Source organism: Kryptolebias marmoratus, linkage group LG7 (assembly GCF_001649575.2).
Source record: "Kryptolebias marmoratus isolate JLee-2015 linkage group LG7, ASM164957v2, whole genome shotgun sequence".
Classification (NCBI taxonomy): Eukaryota; Metazoa; Chordata; class Actinopteri; order Cyprinodontiformes; family Rivulidae; genus Kryptolebias; species Kryptolebias marmoratus.
Window position 1 is genome coordinate 9,726,568 of NC_051436.1, and position 22,949 is coordinate 9,749,516.

The following is a 22,949-nucleotide window of genomic DNA, read 5'->3' on the forward strand; positions in this document are numbered from 1 at the left end:
CAGACTTAAACCTGTTTGGATTTTGCTCGGAAAAAGAAAAAAACAATTTATGAAAAAGAAGACAAACCGGACACAGTCAAACCCTACAAACCAAGGGGAAGTTTCACTTTTCTCATTAAAACTGCAGCTAAAGAAAGAAAAGAATGATGATTTAACCAGCCTCCACCTCCTCCTGTTTTGTTTCTCCCGTGTGTCTGCTGGGTTAAGAGGCTCATTATATTCGCTGTACTGAAGTTTAATTATTAATCCGTTCAGCAAACAACCTTCTGCAAACTCCCAATTCGAGGAAAACTTGGGGAAACCTTGTAAAAATGCAACAACGAAAACCAAAATCAACAGTTCATTTAAGCTTTTTGGAAACAAGGTCATTTTCAGAAACTCTTCTGCAAAATTTACAAAAAACCATCATCACTCTTAATTCTTTTGGGGGCCGAGGCTAACGCCATCCTCTGTGGAAAAAAAGTTTTCAGCAGCACAAAACTGTGATGAGCGTCCGACTCTTCCTACAAAGATCCTGACTGCAGACGCCACACTAAGACTTACGGCAAAACTTCAAGAAATAATCAGCTCATTTTGAAGTGGCGTCTTGCATAAGACTCGTTACGAGCAGGTCAATATCTTACCTGCTGTGGATAGCTCACGGGACAGCCTCGCTTTGGAAACGAGAGCTCAAGATGAGCTGACAGCAGCTGAGATTATGGTGGATCGCTGCCAGCTCAAAAAAAACACCACCATTTTAAAGCCCTTTACATCTTTAAACACCACCGTCAGAGCCTCGTTACGCGGTCATTTGCGTAGAATTTCCTGATTAGCAAGTGCAAACAGTGGCGGCAGCAGTCAGCTACGTAATCAACAGCGTTTGCATGAACCTCCACACTGAAAATGTGGAACTCTATCCAGCTCTCTTTTCCGTTTTCCATCATATAGGGTAAACTGACTGCACTTACTTTGCGCCTTTCTAGCCAACCAGGCAAATCAAAGTGCTTCGCAACACAAACTGCGCCCTCATCTCCCCTGTAATGTATGGTAAATACCGATGTACTGTCACTTTAAGAGAGTGCTCGCAAAGGATTCTGGGAACCAATGTACGGGAGTTAAGAGAACAGTTAAGAAAATAAAGACGTTTTGAGTGAGACTAGCAGCACCCTCTTTTGTCTTAACATATGTACAACAAAGTACATTACACCCCGTCCACACACACTCATACAGCACTCTGCTACATCTCTGCAAACCTAACCTGAATAAATCACTCTATAGACTCTAATCAGTGCTTTAAGCTCCATTCTAACACTGAGGCAATGAGGGGTTCAGTGTCTCACGTAGGGACACTTTAATGTGTCTGCTGCCAGGAATCAAACCTCCGACACTGAGATCTGAACCTGCAGCTCCAACCACCGCTGTTCGTGCCGCTCAAGGAAAACAAAAACATAATAATCTGTATTTAAAAAGGAGTCGTTCTGAGCTCATCGGTCCAGTCGGAGCAGACCCACCTCCACGCGGGTTTCGCCGCCCTGAAACCAATCACAAGTCCTCCAAAATTTTACAGTGTCTAACGCGAACGCTGCGACTTCAGCCCATTTAAACGATTCCTCCAAGGTTGAGGTTGTTCAGAGAGAGTCGGTCGCGAGTTTTACACGGGGACGCCACTTCAAAATGGCCGAAGCATCCCTTTAACTCCTCTTTCCACTGAAGTTTACCACCCCATGGTAATCTTCAGCATCCACCTGTTCTACAGCACCTAAAACCCTCCCTTTAGGAGAAAACAGAAGCAGCCTATTTAGCAAAGCCAAACACAATTTGAACCACATAACATCACACCAAATTCTGTGTTTGTATATGCGTGTGTGTGTGTGTGCAGGTTTCACCTGGTTCATCAGAGCCGTCTGCGCAGTCGCAGTAGTCATCGTTCACCTGCTCGAACGGGATCATTTTCGACCCGTCTATGCACAAAAAGGACTTTCTCTCCCTGTAGAACCGTTTATCTGTTGAGAAGGAGAAAAAAAGGGGGGGGGGAGAATCCAAAACAGCGTCCCTTATGGCGATTTAGGACATGATTTGTTGATTATGAAATCACTGCAGGTGTGTGACGTCCTTGGTGCCACCTTTAAATGCTGCATGTACGACTAAAACCCGAAGCGGCGGCTCGATAAAATAAATTACTTGTTAATGGCTGCCTTTTGCACACGGCACGTTATCAATAAGTATAATGACAGCTGCTTTAGCTTTAAAGCTAAAAACAGGACGGCTGGAGAGGGGGGGACTCACAAGACGAGGAGATTCCTCTCACTTTCCGCGCCTCTACAGTCCCGGAGCAGAGGAAAGCTGCGACAATGAGGAGGAGATGCATTTCAGGGCGACGGAGCCGTGGACTCGCTGGGCCGCCGCTTCGTTCAAACCCCCGCTCGAGGACGGTTCAAACTCGCGATGCCCTCGCAGCGTTTGAACTGGCCATCGTCGCACTTCCTGAAATATTGAGTCACGTGACGCTTCCGAGCGCTGCCGTTGGCCTGCGGCGGCGGGCACGTTGGCCGCGCGGACCAATCAGAAGTGAAGAACGGCTGCCGAGCGGAGAAGTCGCTTGTTAATGTAAATAAGAATAATCTAAATAAAGCTATTCCAGCTCTATTATTTATTATGTTCCTGTTTTACTGGGAAAAAATAAAGACGTTAAATATATTTTTCCCCACTTAGTTTTACTTTGGGGCAGAATGAACTATACTTTTAAAGATTTGACTTTTTGCAGTGTCCTAAATATTTTACAAATGAACTAACTGGATACCCTAAAGTCTTTTGCATTGGTGACATCTGTTCACAAAGTATTTGGGTTATGAAGTACTGTGCAAAAGTTTTGAACTTCTTCACATCTTTATATTTTCCCTTTAAAGTATCCATAGCTTCTTTTAAAATGGTGTTCCTCGACATTTCTTCAAGCTTTCCGAAGGTTGTTCGCAGCTTTTCTTTGGATTGTGGCCACTTTCTCCCCTCGTTTCAGTCCAGCAGCGCACCATTTTCAGAGTAATGTTTGTTTAAGCCTTTGAACTGACCTACAATTCATTGGGGCTTACGAAAGCCTTCTAAACACAAAAAGTGAACTAGTATTGTGTTGACATGAAACAGAAAACCTAAAGTACCAGTTGTGAATGTGATGTGTAGATAGTAAAAAGCTAAAGTGTTTATATCTAATAACCTTTGCTGTTTTGGTCCCATTTTTTTTAGTTGAATCTCTAAGAAAACTAAGCAAAACAGCATTTTAGTTCCAACAAGTGCCGTCTGAAAGAGCTATTATCTAAAAACCCTTTTCTTACAGTAGACGATAAAAGGAAGGCTGATTCACCTCTCGGGTCCTGGATTGAGTCTGTGCTGGATTTCCCCCCAATATTTCTTAAAGAGATTACTTTCAGAAGCAGGTCATCCACTGCACATTATGCCGTCACGGTCAGGTACAAGGCCTGAGCAGAAAATGAGTGGGAAAAGCAGCAAAAGCCCAAAGCAAAACTTTTTTCAAAAATAAATAAATGGGAAAAAAAACCCTGCAATTTGGCATAGATAGATAGATAGATAGATAGATAGATAGATAGATAGATAGATAGATAGATAGATAGATAGATAGATAGATAGATAGATAGATAGATAGATAGATAGATAGATAGATAGATAGATAGATAGATAGATAGATAGATAGATAGATAGATAGATAGATAGATATTCACACTAAATGAAGAAAGAATACAAAAGCAAAACATCTTTATTAAGAAACAAACATCTCTACACAGATTTGAATGAATATATTCAGACTGCAGCTGATTTAATCAGTATTTGGGTTTGAGGCACTTAAAGAGGTACATGAAAAGGCTGAAATGTTTTCTTTCTGCCATGGATCAGTTTACAATCGGTCATTTGTCACTGTTCAGTCGCGTGTACAGACCAGCAGCGCTGCACAGGGAGTCTTTGCTCTGGATGTAGGAAAAGTCTCGGATCATTCCCGGGAACGAATCTAGCGGCGGGCGCAGGGTCAGCAGCGGCATCAGTCCCGAGGTCATGTAAGGGGCCATGAAGTCGCCGCTCCCGGGGGCCAGCCGCAGGGGGCTCACACCCAGCCGGGGGCCGAGCCCGTACAGGCCGTCTCCGCCGGGCGCCGGGGGCCCGTGGAGCGGGGAGAAGGCAGACTTGGCGGCCCCCAGGGCGCCGAGAGCTCCGGGCAGAGCCGCCGGGGGCCGGAGGAGGCCGGACGGAGACACGCCGCCCGGGTCCATTTTATTCTCCTTGGAGCTCAGCACCAGCTCGATGGACTTCACGATGTCCCCTCTGCACGTCCTCACCATGGACTCCAGGGTGTCCCGCTGCTGATGGGGGAAGATCTTGGCCATGAGGCTGGCGGGATCCCGGTCCAGGCTTGGGCTCGGGCAGTCCTTGGGTTTCTCCAGCTCGCTCCCAGACTCCGGGTCCGAGGAGGAAAGCGACGTCTGCGGGCTCTGTGCGTGGTCCGAGAGCCGATCGCAGGGCGGTGATGGACTCCTATCCTCACTGGGGACGGAGGCAGTGGTGTCTCTGCTCGGGGACGTCTCCTTCTTGTCGCTTGGCGAGGGCACTCTGGGCGACACGAAGAGGGGCTGACCCATAAATCCGTTGTAGAAGCTGAATTTGCTCACTTTGTCATCTGGATAAAATAAAACAAATTTTAAAAATAGGTGGTGCTTAAAAACGTAGGTGTGCCAAAAACGCATGTTTTACGCATCTGACATGCAGAATCCATATCAACTAGAACAATTACTGACATAACACGGGTGCCATTACGATTCTAAACGTTCTCAAGATTGTGAAATAATAATTTCTCCAGAAAAAGTCATGACCAACCTACCCTCTTTGTGGCTCTGAGCTCCAAAAACGTCGAAACACGGAGCTGCCGGCGCGGTGACCGCTGCGCCCCCGCGGCCCAGCGGGGCTCCCTGAGCCATCCCCGGCCGGGCCCCGACGCCCGAGCCCGGGAACAGGAGCCGCAGCTCGCGCGCCTCGCTCTCCTCCTGCGCCTGCTGCCTCCTCAGCGCCACCTGCGCGGCCATCACCCGCTGCCGCTCGGCGATCAGCGTGCACTTGGCGCACACGCAGTCGCGCCAGCTGCAGAAGCGCTTGTGGCCCTTGAGCGCCGACACCACGCCGTGGTTCCGGCACCTGGCGCACTTGGGCGTGCGCGGGTAGCCCCTCTCCAGCGCCGGGCTGCACGCCCGCAGGAAGAGCGGCGGGTGGCGCAGGAGGGACGGGGACATCGGCAGGCCTCCGAGCGGGCTGCTGGGGTGCGCCGCCATGGCGAGGGGTCTGATCCGGCTCTCCATCTGCTGATGGAACAAAAACAAAAAAACGTAGTCTCAGTACGGTCCAGTGCAGGTAATGTGCTGCTCAGCTGGCCTTCTCCGTGCGCCAGCGCCTTAAGTGTCTCCTCACCAGGTGGTTCGGCATGAAACCCAACACCCACGTCACACCCCTTTCCGCTCAAGACTCTTAAGACCCTATCGTGTTTATTTGCATCCCGGATGAGCAAAAGGGTCTAATCTGATGCAACTGAGCATGCAGGGAAACTTTAGGCCTGTCAAGACCCGAATTTATTGTTTTAATACACTCTAAAAAAAAAAAGGGCCAAGGTTGGATTTAATCAGACTTGCATGAAAGTTTGGTTCAAACCAGGCCAGGGTGTCCCAAACAAAACTATTACCAAAGAAGAAGAAGAAGAAAAAAGAAAGAATCCCACCTCGGGTCAGCTTCATACAATTACACCCTTTGGCTCCCTGAATATTAACTGTTTGGATGGGGATCTTTCTTTTTCTTTTTTCTTCTTCTTAACTCAACAATGGCCCCAACAGCCACAAAAGCAACGTGTAATTATCTACCTGGTTATTCTGTTGAACAAATTATCTCGACAAAAGACCCATCTGCCAACAAACACCCCATGTCACTCCCCGGGTAACTAATCACACCTTGTCACTTTTCATTCACTTCCATTCACTCAGGCAGGGCCTACCCCCAGACCCCCGGATCCAGTTACGCCGGCACCTGAACGCGAAGGGAAACGTAACTGCAAAACCTGCTTTCTGTGCCTTCAAGCAGACGCCCCAATTAATGGAGCAACTGCGTCCCCAAAAGTTGTGAAGTGAGGGGGGAGGCTTGAATACCTGGTTTTGCGCTTCATGACTTTAAAAAAAAAAAACACGTTATCCCTCCTGGCAAACATTTTATTAAATGCAGAAAGCCCACCGGAGGTAAAATTCCTTCCCTATGTTTTACACGACAAATAGGCTCTAAATACATGTCCGTGACAATCTTGTATTTTCACATTTTCACAAACTGGCTCGTGTAGTTTTTTGTTGCCGGGGGGAAACTTTTACCATGGCGGCAACTAATTGCCAACACCGAAGCAACATTCTCATCATCCTACATGCGGCAACACGCTCTACAATAAACGTCAGTGGTTGCAAAAATAAAATAAAACAAAAAAACCCCACAAATCCTAAACATGCCAGGTGTCTTTATGTCTCAGCTTCCTGTAACAGCTAGCTGCGCTGCTTTGCTAACGCTAGCATGTGAGTGGCTATGCTAACGCTAGCATGTGCGTGGCTATGCTAACGCTAGCATGTGAGTGGCTATGCTAAAGCTAGCATGTGCGTGAACACGAAGACCAAACAGAAGTTTGGCTCCTGCTGGTGTTTTTTTGTTTTCTGTCCCGCTGCGACGCTTTTGTTAGCATCTCTGCTCATGAAAAGAAATACACACATTCTGCCGTGTGCTACTGTTTGTGTAAAGTTACTGTGGCGTTAAATTGCTACGTCCTTCAGGCACCACAAGACCTACGGGCCCCGAAACCCTCCACCTTCTGCACTAATGGTGCCAGTTTTACGTCTTTACTTACAAATGAAAAATCTGACATGAAACATTGATGCTAAACACTAGACACGCTCTCGTGATATTAAGTTTTGGCTACTACGTTGCCCATTTTAGCTTTAAGTTACAGTTTTGTGACATTTAGCTTCGCACAGCTACAGGTTTGGTAACTTTGACTTTTAGCTAGAGTTCTGCTTGTTTTAGCTTCAACGGTTCAGTTTTGGCTTCTTCAACAAATTCCAGCGACGTCAAATTCGGTCGTGAAAATGCAGTTTTCCCAGTTTGGTTCGCATTTCTTTCGGATTTTTCGAAATATTCCGGCACCATTACTGCGTGGCATCTGTTGTACGGTTGCCCGTACGGTCGTTTCGTTTACTGCCCTTTATTACTTTCACTTGTGCGAGTTTCCAGCGCAAACGGGCATCAAAATGTCAGACTCAAACGCTGCCAACGACCCTAACCAGAGACTAGTCATCTCTTAATCATCTCAAATGAGACATCAGGGTTCCTGCAGTTCAGTTCTGGCTCCCTCTGAATAATAGATGTGGATTAGAGAAGAAGTGGAACCGAGTCTCTTTGTGGCGCTTTAGTCAGATAATGATTCCCCGGAGGGGCATCTTTGAGAAGAGATCTGTTACAGCGTGGAGGCAAGGGAAATTTCGTGTGATTTGCTGCTGCACCGGCAGGTTCGTATAGGCGTCGCTGATAGGAGCAGATATCAGGTTTTTTTTTTTTAACCTAAACCTTTTCGTTCTTCACCTCTTCGTCATTCCCTTGAGAGCGACGGATCTTATCAGAGTAACACAGCTCTGCGTTAAAAAAAAATGCACAGCCACACGCACCTGAGCAGCTTCTGCAAACGCTTTCAGGGATTTCCCATTGAAAAAAAAAGGGTAACTAAATAAATAAATCGATCGATCGATCGATAAGGCGCCCCGATAACGATTCACGCAGAGGACGCTTTGAGAAGCGAGTCTGCTGTTTGCAGAAATCCGTTCGGGTTTTTGGCCCTAACAGATAGGGGTCGGTGCCGATTCCCTCCAGCTGTGCAGGACAGGAAGATAATCTAAAAACAACAAAAAAAAAGCGTCAATCACCGCAGGGTGCCTAGCCTAAAAATACAAATAAACTCCAGTGATGCAGTGTGGACGCACATGCTCCTTTTTTTTTTATCGTTTCATCCACTGTGAAGGGGAATTTTGATGTTTGGATTTGTGGCTGGCAAGTTTATCCAGACAAGTTAAGCTGATCCCACTCGGCTCTTATTTGAACCCAGACCTCTTAGGCAACCAGTAGCCTTTTTGTGCACAAATAATGTAACTCCGCATCGACTTTGGGTAAATATACAGTATGTTATTGTGGGGTTTGCTGAGGGACAGTCTAAACAAAAGGTTAGTGGAAAGACTTTCAGAATTTGTATTATAAATAAAAGCCGTGACGTCAAACAAACTCATTTGCTGTCATCTGTGGCTCACAGGACTTTTACAATGCCAAGTTGTTTCAAAATGCCTTCAAACTGTATTGTTTGTATTCGAAGAGCCGACAAAACAACTATTTCGTGTTTCGTTTGCCGCAGAAGTCAAAACCCCGATTTGGGAATAAAATCCAATCCAGCTAAAATTGTTTTCCAGATTCGGAACAAACCTGTTCGTGGCAATATGAGCTAATGGCAACACATGACCCAGGTACGCATCCAAACACCGGAGAAACATGTTCATAAGTGTACAGCTGCAGGCGCGGGACTAGTTCAGTTAGTTACAAACTCACAAACAAGGAAATAAGCAGCTAGTTACTGGCGCTATAACCGGTTTTTATGCTCCATGTAGCCATGTTGGATTTAGAGGGTGGGTCGATTTGTCTGACTTTGGACTCAGAAATTCAGATTTTTGAGTTTCATTGAAATGCACCATTATATTCGAAGGCTATGCAACTAGTGGCTATAAAAGCAACTGCACAAAAAGTGTAACAATGACAAGTGTCAAACTCAGTAACACTAAGGGACCAAAATTAAAAACTCGGTCCTAGCCAGAGGCCAATCTCACTCGATATTTATTGAGAAAGTACATATATTAACCCTGGTTTTAGATGTAATATGTCAAATCATTCATATTAAAATATCAAACACCAAGAGACAAATTATACAGAATTTAAACCAAACATAGTTTATTGAACAAAGAAAAATAGGCTGAAATTGAAACAACACATAATTAGCTTTTATTTCTTATGAATTTTTCTCCATTAAAATAGCTAAAAAGCCATCAACAAAAATCCAAACATACAACTACGAACATTTAACTTTGAGACAAGAAAAAAATACCGAAAAATACAATGTAAATTAAAGCAGACTCGCTGTATACGCTGATGCTCAAGTCAGATGGGCAGACTAACGGCTGTTAGCAATATAAACCGATAACAATGTTTTTCCTTTCCTTTTTCAACACTGTAGCTACACGCTCACTAACAGAGGCACTGCTTTATGTGTCTGGTTTAATGGTTTACAAACAGGCAGAAAGTAGATTGTTAAGCTTGTTTCTGGAGCTATGAACACTTTTCATGCACCCATATTGGATTTTGATGTTGTGGCTGGTGAGGAACGTCTGGTCCAACTTCGTGGGACTTTTTTATTCATTTTCTTTTTCTTTTTAACTTATAGCTTGAAAATCCTAACTTCCGGACACAAATGGAATGCACCGTTGGCATCAAAGTGGCATAATGACCCCATACGTCTTTAAAATAGACTTGCTAAAAGAAGCGACTCTTGAGCCTACGTGGGAACTCTCACAAGAGTTGTATTTGAGGACAAAAAAAAAGTGCACTATCCGCCCAGTTGAAGTTGTGCTATTACAACGAACGCCCCCTGTGAGTTCTATTTAATCATACGAGGATACATTTAAGGCACTATGGACTGGAGAACTTGTTGGGAAAAAAACAAAAAAAACAACAACTTCAAGTCCAGTTCCAGTCTTTCATGGATTATCCACTTTTAGCCCGAATTTTATATATCGTCATCTCCAAACAGGAGCAGAAGATAAGCGGGAATAAGTTGGGGTAGATACGGCTAGACAGTGTCTTAATTGTGTTCTTAACAGATCTGTTCATGTCAGATATGGTGTTTCTTCACAGCCGTGTGCCTCCCAGGACAGGCTTTTATCAGCGTGGCTCCTTATCTCGGGGAAGGTGGCGGCTAATCTGGACACGAATCTCGCAAAACCTGATTATGTGTCTCACTGTCAGAGAGACGGAGGATGGTGGAGGAGGAGGAGGAGGAGGATCGGGGGGGAGAAGAAGGTATGGCAGAAAGAAAGAGAAATCACCCTGAAACTGTATCCTGGCGTTCAAACTGGGTGGTTTCCCTTATTAATGGTCTACGATTCATACAGGCCCAGTTACAAAAAAAAGGGGTTGGGGCAATGTGGTAAATGTAAAAAAAAAAACAAAAAAAACCCCCTATATTTCATGCACAATGAAACACAGTAAACGTATCAAATGTACCAAAAAAAAAGGTTGTTTTGAATTTATGGCAGCAAAAAAGTTCAGATAGGGGCAACAAAATTAAGTGGTATGAATAAAAAAACAGCTGGAAGACAACCGGGTATTAAAAAAGCATTTTAGAGAGGCAGAATCTCTCAGAAGTAAAGATGGGCAGAGGTTCAACAGCTTACAGTAAACTGCACCTAAAAGTAGTGGAACCATTTTAAAATGATGTTCCTCAACGTAAAACTGGGAAGACTTTAAATGCCCCATAAAAAAAAAACAGGTCTGATAGAGTTCTGGACATCACTGCGTGGGCTCAGGGACACATCCACAAATCACTGTCTGTAAACACAGATAATCCTGACGTCCACAAGGGATGGTTAAAGCTCTATCAGGCAAAGAAGAAGCCATCCAGTAACGTCTGTCTGGACTGAGGCAAAGTGGAAAACTGCTCCGTGGTCAGACAAATAGAAATCTGACTTTTAGTTTGTTTTTTAAACCACTGACGCCACGTCCTCCATGCACACAGTTCAAAAGTCTGCCTCTCTGATGGTATGGGGGTGCATTAGTGTCCATGGCACTGGCTGCTTACACATCTAGAAATGCATATTTCAGGTTTTGGAACCACATAGACACCATAGGTGTCAACGTTTTCAGGGAAGACTTTGCATATTTCAGCAAAGCAATGCTAAACCTCATGCTGCCGTCGTCACAACAGCGTGGCTTCGGCAGCAGAGGAGTCCGCCAAACAAAAGCATTCGGCCCGCCGCGAAATGGAAAACTGCATCAAAGAGGAACAGCGAGAGTCCTGCGTCAGACAAGAACGGGACAACATCGTCCTACAGAAGCTCCGGCAACTGGTCCAAGACGATGACAGACAGTAGTAAACATGGCCCCGTCCAACGTTTCTGAGATCATCAAAGTCAAAATAAAAAAACAAAGAAATTGTACAACCTCTTAGTTGAAACATTTGACATATTTACTGTCTTCCCATTGTGAATAAAAGACAGATTTACGAGATTTTGCAAATCACTGCATTCTGTCTTTATTTACATCTCGCCCAAAGTCCCAGCTTTTTCAGAGGTGGGGCTGCGTCACGAGTCACGGGTCTGACGGAAACCCTTCGGCGACTGAAGCGTTTAGGACGGCCGCATTGTTTCTTCAAACGCAGCCCTCAGGTTACAGCACACTCCCCTCTCTCTCTCTGTCTCTCAGCGTGTGAAGGGTCTCGACCTCCTGTGCGTTTGCTCTCTCTCATCTGTCACTTCACACCCTTGTCCTGTTAAGCACACACACACAGTAGCCTCCACTTAAACCGCAGCCGCTTGACTGGCCACTAATGATGTTTAAACCGTCCGCGCTGCTCATCGGAATAAGGCGGTGTCCCGTTCGGCGGGGAGTCGACCTGTCTTTCCCTTAAAGTCAGCGGCCACTCTGTTGCGCGTCGGCCTCGAACGAGTTCCACGAAAGAACTTTGCTTTTCGTGGAGCTTTTAAGGCTGTTCCGTCTGTTTGTTTTATTTTTAATTTTTTTTGTGCCAGGTGATGTTGACAGGTGCTTTTGGACGTGGCGTCTCTGTTTACATGGCCCGAGGCAAAAGTTAACACCTTTACATCCTTACAGAGGCATTCTGACACGACTCTCTGTAGGGGAACGCTAAAAAAGCTCCCATCAGGCGCAAAGAATTCCAACTGAAGTGTGTGACGGGTTGTTCTAGGAGAAATCAGTTTCAAATAAATAAAAAAATACACACATTTGGTGAGAAAAGCGGATTGTTCGCGATGGGTATTCTTTTGCACATTGTGGAAAGGCGACTTTAGCCTTCGCTTCTGGGCACACAGTCAAAACAATATTTACCAGGTTTTCTAATAGCCTTTAATAATTTTCCTAAAAATCCAATGGAACACAGTTTTCCACTTTCTAATTGACCACACCATGTCTTATCGTAGTGCGAGATGATGGCCGTTGGCTTCATCGCTGTTCTTGATCAAATATAATCAGTGCCACTGTGGCATGAATCATGATTATATTTAGGGAGTATAATAAAGTCTATGATAAAGTATATTAAAGTCCCAGCTACTGCCACGCCAAACTTTAAGCTAATAGCTGTAAAAATCACTGAGTTCTGTTCCAATGAGCTCTGGCGACCGGTTTAAATCGAGTTGACTCCGAAAGCCAATGAGCTGTAGACGTACGTCCAAACAATTTTTCTTGAAAGTTTCAGTAAAACTTCCCGCGACCTGTTAGTAGTCGAAATACGTGTTGGGGATGATCCTCAGCTGCTACCACACCAAACCTTAGCTTAAAATCTGTGAATTTGACCGAGTCGTGGCCATTTCTGGGTTAGTAACAGTCGCTTTGCTGTGGCGGCCATCTTGAATGAGGTTGATTCCAAAAGCAAATCAGCTGTAGATGTACAGTGAATAATTCCATCCTGAGTGGTTCATTAAATATTTTGCTAGCAGACAGACCAAACAAACACCAAAGCTGTTTCTTGGAAAAAATCCATAGGCGGTAAGAACAACAAATGGCTTGGAGTTTATGTAAAACAATAACGTGTGACATAAAAATGTTGCATCACTACAAAGAGGTCTAATTCTACAAGCAGAAGGGCAAAAGAGACACGATGAAACACACAAATCACGAAGTTAAGAACTTGTAGAAAATTTTGATAGACAGGGACTTTGATTAACGTTCGTCAGGTAGATAAAAAAAATGCACCTATGGTTTATAAAGTGGATTTGCTCCATAAAAACCACTGGGTTGGGATTTTACGGCCTGCACCGTACAAAGGTGGGAATTATTCACACACCTGTGCAATCCCACACAAGGTTTAATTCCTGCCCTTTCTCCGGGATTCTCCTATCTCCTGCTATCTCGAAGTCCCCCCATTGAAACATCTTCATTTTTCCTCCATGTCCCGGGTCTCCTCGCACCTATACTGGTGGTCCGAGTCTGGTGGGTATCCATCAGGGCCCCTCACTTAGCCCAGCGACGCTTCAGTGCCTGTGAACAATGGCGGGCCAAAGACAGTCAAGTTTGCATGTGTTTGTATGCGTGTGGGCGTGGGCGGCTGCACTTTTGTGTGCGTGTGTGTATGTGTGTGTGCGCCCACATCTGTTTTTAATCATGCATATTACATCTGCATCAACACGGCGCATGTACAGTGCAAGGGAAACGGAGGTTCACTTTTATGTATACGGGTTGGCCGTGGAAGTGAAGCATCGTGAATGGTTTGCGCCCTAATGAGAGTCTCTCGGAGTGTGTGTGTGTGTGTGTGTGTGTGAGGGGGAGCATTAGTGCCTTAAAAGGCTCCGGTTGGGTGCCAGTGAATGCAACCTTCGACTGTGTAAACTGGCCAGGACCGAGCCCAGAAAGTTCCCTGTTCCTTGTGTTTGCTCGGGCGACGCTCCTTGTTTGTTTCCCGTCGGCGAAGCTTCTTTGCTCAGTGATACACTTACAAGGGGAGCTCTGCGGCTCAACAGTGCATAACTCGGTGGCAAAAAGAGGCACGCAGCCCTCTCAAGGATTTGAGGAATCGGGTTTCTGAGCGTGGGCGAACACTTGATCGAACTTTAAATAAGGCATTGAAACAATGGGGGGGGGGGAGCGTCAGTCAGCGCTTTGCAAATATGAATGAGCTCCTCCTAACAGCCCCTTACGCACTGATGCTTGATGGATGAGCAGGTAAAGATGGGACTTGTTTGACCTTTCAGAGTGGCAAAGTAAGTTTATCTGGTTTTCAAACAAGCCGAGCAGATTGATGTCAGTGCTGTTCTTGTCTCTGAGCTAAGAGGATCGGGGATCTCCGGTCGGACCTCCAACACTTTGTTTACAGTGTCCCGAGCGCAAGGATCTGCCATTATCCTAATGGGACGGGTTTCTGATGAGCCTTTTTTGCTTGCAGGAGAGATTTTTTTTTTCTTTCAGCGGCGGGGATTTTCTAATGTATTTAGATGCCGATTCGGAAAAAAGGACAAGAAAATCTAAAATCAAAGAACTGAAAGGGAAAAAATATATTAGTGACAGATGCTATATATTGATTAAAAAACAAACTTGACCAATGCCATAAGATAAATTTCCTTTTTATTCAGTAAAACAAATAAATATTGTTATTCTGCTGGAAAAGCTTTATATATTCCTTGTTTAAGAAGCTGCTATTGCTGCTTAATGCTAAAAAAACAGGAGGTTTGTGAGATGGAAAAGCAAGACCCAACCATAATACTTCTATCACCATGCCTAACAATTACAATGAGATTGTTCTCTAAAAAAAGATTGTTCTCCCGAGTGTAAAAGGCACCGATCAGCTATAGTCTGGCTTCATTATGATGAGCTTTTTAAAAAGAAAAGCCTTTTATCTGACACGTGCCTCATTCTGATTAAATAAATCAACTTACCAATACCAAGAACTAGAGGAGCAGTTTACACATATTTACGTCCAAACTTTAGATTCAGTTTCCCCCTCCGGATAAATTGGATATTTGTTTGAAGTTGAAGGTTTCTATAATAGATTTTCTTTTGTTCTTTTTAATAATAATAATAATAAGTTCAAATAATTGGCATAGATACAGACTGGTGCCAAAAAAAAAAGATATTTGCTGTGAAAAGGTTGTGAAACATTTTAGCTATTTGGAGAAATTTGACCAAACTGACGAGCTAACGGCTAGTCCAAAATGGCGCCAAAACCAGGGTGGATTTCTCAAGTCCTAAACCAACTCCGTCTCAAAGCTTTCACACTGGTTAGTGTGAAAACTAATCTATTAACCTTTACACGACTGTCAAATGTGCCTTACGAGGTTATTTACGCACAAGCACCAATAGCGGTTGAAGCTAGCAGCTAGCTAACTTTCTGAGCAGCCTGAGGCCTTTTTGTCAAGATTACTACAATAATTCTAATGCATTAACCTTGTAATTCCAAATTGCTAGTTTTGTAAAGTAGTGTTTGCATGAACTGAGATGGAAAAATTTAAGATAAGAGCTGTTTTACAACAACAGCGTGTCACTTTGGTCTCGGCTTTGCTCAGGCTAGCTGTTAGCTCGTCGGTCCAGTCAGAGATAAACGCAAACCCACAAGGCTACAAAACCAGGACACGGTGAAACGACGTTAGACGTTTCCCAAATCTTGCCAAAGAAGTGCAGGAGGAGCGGCTGATACCGAGATGAAAAAACAAGGGAAGCAGGAGGCAAAGCGTCAAGAAAAAGCTGAGTTTCGCTATCAGTTAAACGCGGAGAGACATCAGTGTCGTACATCTCAGCCAGGGTGTTATGGGAAAATATTCTAGGCTTTCAGCAACAGACAATAACAGCTTAGAAATTGTTAAACAGTGTCTCTGATAGCGGCGGGTATCTTGGAACAAGATCAGATGCGAGTTTGCTACTGAGATTAAAGGAAAAACAAGGCCGTCCGAGAGGCGGGGGGGGGGCATTCGGAGGTGAAACTGCGCAGAGGCTGTCAGACTTCGCTGCCATATACGTGTCAGCAAATCAACTTACGCCTCAACCCGGCTGCAAACGGGACGCCTCATGAGGATTCAACTGGAGCACAAACGCACAAAACAGTAAACGACTGAAGGAGTTTCTTGAAGTTGGAACAAAACCTAACTTCCCTTATATCTCCTTATATCTGCACGCCAGGCGACCTTCAGAGTCTTTACCTCCAGTATACCTGTAACTTTGTTTCACAAAAACGTTTTTTTTTTTTTTCCCTCAGAGGAAACCGCCGAGACGTGATAAATCTGTTACAGATCAACGGAGAGATTAAATTGTTTTCTTTATTTCAGTGGTTATTTCTGTTTATCTCTGTCTCGGCGCGTATTATCTACTCGCGCAGTTCGGGACTTTAGACAAATGAAAGCGCCGAGGAGCGCCGGCGTTGGAAATGTCATTTGCACGCGCCATGAAACAAACCGCCGGGAACCGCACGGCGAAACGCAGGTTCTTACAGAGGGCGTGCAAACTTCAAACTAAAATATTGTGAATATATATTAGGGTATAAAAGGGAAGTACATACATTACATACAGCTGTATGTACTAGAAGCACTCACTAGAGAGCACAAACCTGCGCTCAGACTATATCTTGGGTAAAAAAAATGTGCGATCCAGATCACCACCGAAATTTAATCAAACGCTTCCTGTGACAACGCCCAGCATTTCCTGGAAATTTTACCAAGATCTGTTAATTAGTTTTTGGGTAATCTTGCAAACAGACAAACTGTGATGGAGACCAGGGGTTCCATCCCTAATAAATGATTATTGATGTATGTTTAGTTTATTTACAGACCAAATGCTTTTTGTTTCAGTTACATTGTGACATTTCAACATTCTTTCGGGCAGAGGGACTGGCCATCCTTCCTGCGCAGGGAGATCGAGGGGAAAATGTCAGTTTGTTTCTGAATGGTTTAATTTCAGTTTGCTAATTGTTTGAGTACTTACCTTTCTGGGTGTGTCTCAGTAGGGTGAACCAGCAAAGGGAGACAAATCCTCCAGGTGCTGCTAAAAAGCTCCAGGAGCATACCATTTTCATTTGGGAGGGGTAATACTCTGAGGAGTTATATTAAGTTAAATTTATCTTTGATTGACATTAGATTCGTTTAGTTCTAATGATTTGCATGCATGTAAATATTTATTGGCACCATTTATTGTTTGTGTTAGGTTGGGTAAATGCTTATTTCTTTTGTTTTACCACACCTTTACTTGGGATGTGTTGGAATTGCCCAAAGTATAAAAGCCAGCCTCTTTGTCTCACTGGAAAAATGGGTGTCGGTGCAAATGTGACCGGCAGTTTGAAATAAATTCATCTCGACTGCATTCTGTTGCCTCGCCTCCTTTCCTGAACGCAGAGCCTCCCGTCGGTCAAAGTGACACAAACAAACAAACAAACAAACCAACAACACTGACAACAAACCTTGAATGGTGGAGTTGTACACAGTGATCATACCGAACATCTGGCTTTTACTATTGTTCAACCTTGTCTGCTTTGTCTGCACAATTTTATGTTTATCATCTGGGTTTGTACGTCACATTTGTTTTACAAAACAATACAATATAATACAGTCGGCAATATGATGTGATGCAATGTACCACACAGTCAACAATACAATGATATACAACATAATATTATAATACACAATATGATATAATTCAGTGTATAATACTATATGATACAGTATACAATACAGTATGCTACAATATACTGTGGTGGCAAGGTTTTTATAAGATAACACCTTAAATGACCCTGTTACTCTTCACTGAAACCAGACTGACCTTGCTTCCTGTCTCCTCCTTGCCGACCAACATTTTAATATCTTGGATATAAGCTCCTGTGTCGACTCTGGAGGCAGAGCTTTGATTCAGAGCTTCCCGTTCGAACCTGGGACTCTGATGGTAATTGTTAAATGAGCGCCAAATTCTCATGTCATTAAACTTTTTAATCGCCATCTTTTTCCATGTGAGTCTCTCCAGGTTGAATTGTCTTTAAGGCTCTCTGTACGTCGTGCACCATACATAAATAAACCTGTTTGAGTGATTTCTCCCTGGAAATTGATTTCTTCCACAACCATACAATATGATACAACTTATGATATGATACGGTATAAAATCTGATATGAGACCATATTCAGTATAAATACATTATTTGCATTCTTAATATTTTTTTCTATTAAATTAGTATAATTCAAGGTCTTCTTTTTTTTAAAACAGAATCTTTTCTTTTTTTACTTTCTGTCATGCTTGTTATGCAAAGGACCTCTTTTCTTTCAGCCAAAAAAAAAAAAAAATCTATCAAAAGTGTCCAAACTTGCACAAAGTAAACATAAAAAAGATTTTATCTGAGACAGATGAATGTTTATCGCACTTTAAATAGAGAGAAACAGAAGTTGAAGTAAAAACTTGTATTTCAAATGAGATTTTCTTTCTTTTTTTGTACGTTTTAGTGTCCCTGGAGTCATCCCACAGCAACGTGCAGGCACACGGCCCAACAGCTGGTTCTGGTTCAAAGCCTGCAGGGAGCTGAAGTCAGTCAGGTACAGAGACAGAAGAGCAGATAACAATACAAACTGCAGTCTATTCACAACTAAAGACTGCAAAATGCTGGCTGCATGCTGATTAAACTCTGATAAATGGAGGGGGGGGAGAAAAGAAGAAAAAAAAATACAAAATAAAAGCGCTGACCACAGGTGTGAACAAAGCGTCGTTTTTACAAAAACATGTCCCAATGGGGGAACTGCACAGGTCTTCGGGAAACTTTTTGAAGCTCTTCTTTCTTCGCGGCTACAAAACACAAGATAAATGGGATCTTTTATCTGTTGGGTTCGTCGTATAATTGTACAACTCAAGGCCCAACATCAATGCGAGCCGAAGGATCCGAGCGCCGCAGTTCACAGGCTTTGTGGGGCTTATCGTTGGGATCGCTCACGTTATGGTTAGGATCCTCCTCCTCACGGAGCTTTTGGAAGGTGTGAGAAAGTCCTCTTCTGCGTGTATGTGAAGTGTGAAGTGTAAAAATACTTCACACTCCATGAAAACACTGGTAAATTTGACCATACGCCACCATAGTTTAGACTGATTTAAACACAAACGTGTATCTAAACATATTCCTACCGCAATGGACTTTAACAAATTAAAAATGCATTTTTTTTTTTTACATAATCCTAGAAGTTTACAGGAAATTTCCTAAAAAAATAAAAAGGCAACCAAACGTGCTTCATGTCTCTTTTTTTATTATTATTATTATTATTTGACAAATGGGTGTTTGGAGGAGCCTGTAATTTAGCTGTCGGGAGTTAATGAGAGGACGAGAAAAAGTGGTTTCTGGTGAGAACGAAAGCGAAGCAAGGCTTCCTGATACGAGGTGTCGGAGGAAAGAGCACAAAGAGCCGCTTTCACCGGGGCCAGTGATGTCACCCAACGCCACCGGAGCCACTCTGGGAAGCTGAATGCGACTCAAAGGTCACTTCGTGGTGACTCGCTGGTTTTCAGCTGTTTGTTAGACGGACAAGGAGGTCGGCGAATGAAGCTAGTAGGCGAAAAAGGAAAGTTTATTTAGTTATAAAAATGGTTGAGTTTGAAAAATCACTTTAGAATTTTTTTTTCTTGTAAAAGGACAGCTCATATTCGGAGTCACTTAAAAAGCCGTCTACGTTTGAGTATCAATTTGTTCACTTTTGGTTCTGCCTTATGTGATGGTTACTGCTGGACTTTATTAAAATTAGTGTTACTTCGTTAACTGGGCAGCCTTCACAACTCCAGCATTGAGTCTTCGTCGTTTAGCCTTGAATGTCTCTGGCTTACTTAAGTCCTTATCTTCCACACAAACAACTAAAAATAAGTAAGACACACAGCTCAAGTCTGTAAGTCGTACAAAATTGCCATTGGCCCATTGGATTTTAAAAGTAACTTAGAATATTTGGTCTGAGCACCTTATAAGTTTTTCAGCCACCAAAATTGTGATTATAACATCAGCGTGTCTAAGAAACTTGTGCCCAAACGGCCAGGATTCTGCACATTCATTTAATTCATAAAGCCCTCGCAAAGGGAAACATGCACCTCAAACTACGCTGGCAACAAAACTATGTCTCCCTTGTGCCGTTTACCAACAAATGAACGAGTTTTAAGAGGAAAACCCGCTCATATTCATGAAAGTATCTGCCGTGGCTAAAAACGTTCTGTCCTCAAAGACCAGCACAAACATTTATCATCTCCTTTGAGCTGGGGGGGGGTTGTTTCTCAGGAGAAGGAAATGAGGAACGGGAGCCGTTTGCCACACTGTTACCTTCCCAAAAAGAAGACAGACATGTCAGGGAAACTATTATTTAGTCTTCCGCTCCAGAGTCGGGCACAGTGTTGTTGCTGTTTTATATTTAAAAATACACAATATGATTATTGAACATTTCAACAGATTAGTTTTTTATTCTTCGGCTCGGGCAGCGCACATTTATTCTCGCCAATCTCAGCTAAATGCGGACTTCTGAAACTAGTTTTAGACATCTAGGAAATGTTCCCTTTTAGACCATATTTAGCCCGATTTTAAACTAGATGTTTATGAACAACTTAAATGCCAGTTAGACGTATTTCCAACCCAAAGGATTACAATTCTGCTTTTCTGTTTACGTTGATGGATTCAGTTCTCATTCTGAGCTTCAACAAATTTGTCTTACGTTTTCCTTAAAGCGTGTATTTGATCTTCTCCGCCTGGCAGCGAGGTGGGGGGGTGGGGGTGGGGAGTCACAAAAGATGTGGCTCTCCCCCCGATGAGAGAATTGCTTTTACCCCGGCTGTGCTTTCCCTTCTGCCGCAACATCTAATTCCTAACACACTTTTCTCAAACCAGAGCCTGGACTTTGTCCTATTAAGAGCCGCCTGGTTTCCCATCGCAAGCAGGGTGCTTCAATCCCCCCCCCCCCAACACACACACACACTCCGACAAGGGAGACCTGCTGATTCCGCCCTGTCCAACAAAACAACCCGCCCCCCCCACCCCTCAATATCAGCATGACACTTCCTCGACCAGCAAAAGAGATGAAAGCTTTAAAACCGTGAAAACAGCGATTCCAAAGGCCTCTGAAGCCCCCGCTACCCCGCGAGCAGGGAATAAAGACGGGGCCGTCCACCTGCAACAAAAGCCGAACACAACAGAGGCAAAGCATCAAAGTGTCAGAAGAGGAGGGGGGGGGAGTGGGGGGGGGGCTGTTTGTTAAAGGCTGCCAACTGAGAAAAACACAGGTGAGTTTTCAGGTAATGGCTCACGGACACTGTAGTTAATTTGTTTTCCTAACTTGTGTATCCCGACTGATCCCCCTCATTGGAGCGTTGGACACGGACACACTTTCACTGAACAGACTGCTCCGTATCTGATCCTCCTCCGGTCCACATTCAGTCCAAAACCTGCTGCCCGGGTTTCCGTTTATCTCCAGCTCCGTAAGGCTTGCGCTGAAATTACTGAGACGGAGTTCACGCAATGATGCGTTCCGTCTACATCGGAACTCAGAGAGACGTCATTTCCCACTTCGCCGCGTTCCAGTCGTCCCCGCTCGGTGAGAGTCGGGGGTTGTGGTGTTGGTTAAGGCCAGCTGGCTGTGAGATGTTTTGCTAACAGACAAACCCTTTAAACAGACATCCTGTGAGCAGTACTGTAAGTGTTTGCACGTTGAGGATGACTCTCAGCTACTACCACACCCAGTTTTTGATTTTAGTCACCTCCCATCAGGGAGGTCATGTTTTCTGTAGCGTCTGTCTGTCTGTCTGTCTGTATGTGCACGAGATGACTCAAAAAGTTGGCAACAAATTCGTATGATATTTCCAGGAAACATCAAAAATGGTGCAAGGAACAAGGGATTAAATTTTGGTGGTGATCCGACCAAAGTTAAAGGTCAAAGGTCAAGGTCACAAATCAGCCCGTGCTCTAACCCTGCAGGAAGGTTAAACTCCACAGCTGATCAAGGGTGATCACTAATGATTTCAAGGTGATGGGCTCAAATGTCAAGGTCAAAGATGACCTTGTGCTCTAGCTATGCAACTATGTAAGGGAGGAAAATTAAACTGCACAGTTGGACACCTCTTAGGTCAAAGATGATGCCTGTTGATGTCAAGGTTCATGGGGTCAAAGGTCAAAGTCACAAGTAACCTCTTAGTTAAAAACTTTTCTCTGCCCCTACATGTGACCCTTTTATTACCTCCACCAAGGAAGTTCTGAATCTGGTTGTGTCTGTAGGTTTGTCTGTCTGTTAGTAAAGATCAGGTAAAAAACTAATGAGCAGATTTGGAGGAAATTTTCAGGAAATGTTGGGGCTAAAACAAAAAAAAACAATGGATTACATTTTGGTGCTGATCCAGATCGCACTTTTTTTTTTTTATCACGCTGAGATAACCAGAATACACGAAACGTATCCTGGTTATCTCAACCCTGCCCACCCTCAACACAGGAACAACTTCATGTGTCGGGCACTAAGAGGTGTCCGCGCTCTCCCCTTTAAATTCCGAACTTTTAGACATAATCAGATTTCGGCACGCACACAAAAATGTTTATTGAACGGGCTGCAGTGAAGTGTGGGAGTCAGAACGCAGCACATTCCCCAGCTGAAGCAGATAACAACAATAAAACAAGGCTTATCTCACGCACGAATCCACATCATCCTGAAAACTTCTTTCATTGTGATATTTTAACACTGAAACTGAAGCACAGCGTAAAAACGGGTGTGTGGCTAAAACGCCGGACTCTGAGGTTCTCAGAGTAAATTCTGCTGAACGCTGGCGAACAATAATAACCATCCATCTCAATATGTAGGACGTCAGGACTTGGCAGGAAGTGCACAAATTCACGAGGCACGGATTCCTCCTCATGAATAATTCACCGCCGCGTGAATAATTACGGCAGATAGGCGTTTGAGTAACAGTTACGTGAAACCAGTCACTCCTGCGTTCTTCCCCCCGTTGGCCTTGCGGGGACACTGGTCCCAGGTTTGTTTCGTGCCCGTTTGCGTTTGTTGGTGAGTGGCCGCATCCTGGTGCAAGCAGCCCATTCATGGCCTCCATTTTCCAGGTGACTGACTCTGAAAAAAAAACCCAAAACTAACGCTGTAATCCCCCTGAATGTTTCCTCTGCGTTTCAG

The 22,949-nt window shown here is 44.0% G+C and overlaps 2 protein-coding genes across 2 annotated transcripts in view; both read right to left on the reverse strand.

Annotated features, from left to right (window-relative positions):
• LOC108234858 (glucosidase 2 subunit beta) overlaps window positions 1-2,480 on the reverse strand; it is a 157,359-nt gene extending 154,879 nt beyond the window's left edge. Inside the window, exons 1-2 of the mRNA XM_017414403.3 lie at window positions 2,266-2,480; window positions 1,866-1,982 (exon numbers count right to left, since the gene is read on the reverse strand). Of these exons, the coding sequence (XP_017269892.1) occupies window positions 1,866-1,982; window positions 2,266-2,347 (199 nt within the window). The 5' untranslated portion in view covers window positions 2,348-2,480. The remainder of the gene's footprint in view (window positions 1-1,865; window positions 1,983-2,265) is intronic.
• A 1,249-nt stretch (window positions 2,481-3,729) lies between these two features.
• LOC108234859 (doublesex- and mab-3-related transcription factor A1) lies at window positions 3,730-16,799 on the reverse strand. The gene is made up of 3 exons (XM_017414404.3): window positions 16,777-16,799; window positions 4,859-5,333; window positions 3,730-4,657 (listed from the first exon to the last, which is right to left on the reverse strand). The coding sequence occupies exons 2-3, from the start codon at window positions 5,328-5,330 to the stop codon at window positions 3,894-3,896; spliced, it is 1,236 nt and encodes a 411-aa protein (XP_017269893.1). The 5' UTR covers window positions 5,331-5,333; window positions 16,777-16,799; the 3' UTR covers window positions 3,730-3,893.
• Between the last annotated feature and the right edge of the window lie 6,150 nt (window positions 16,800-22,949).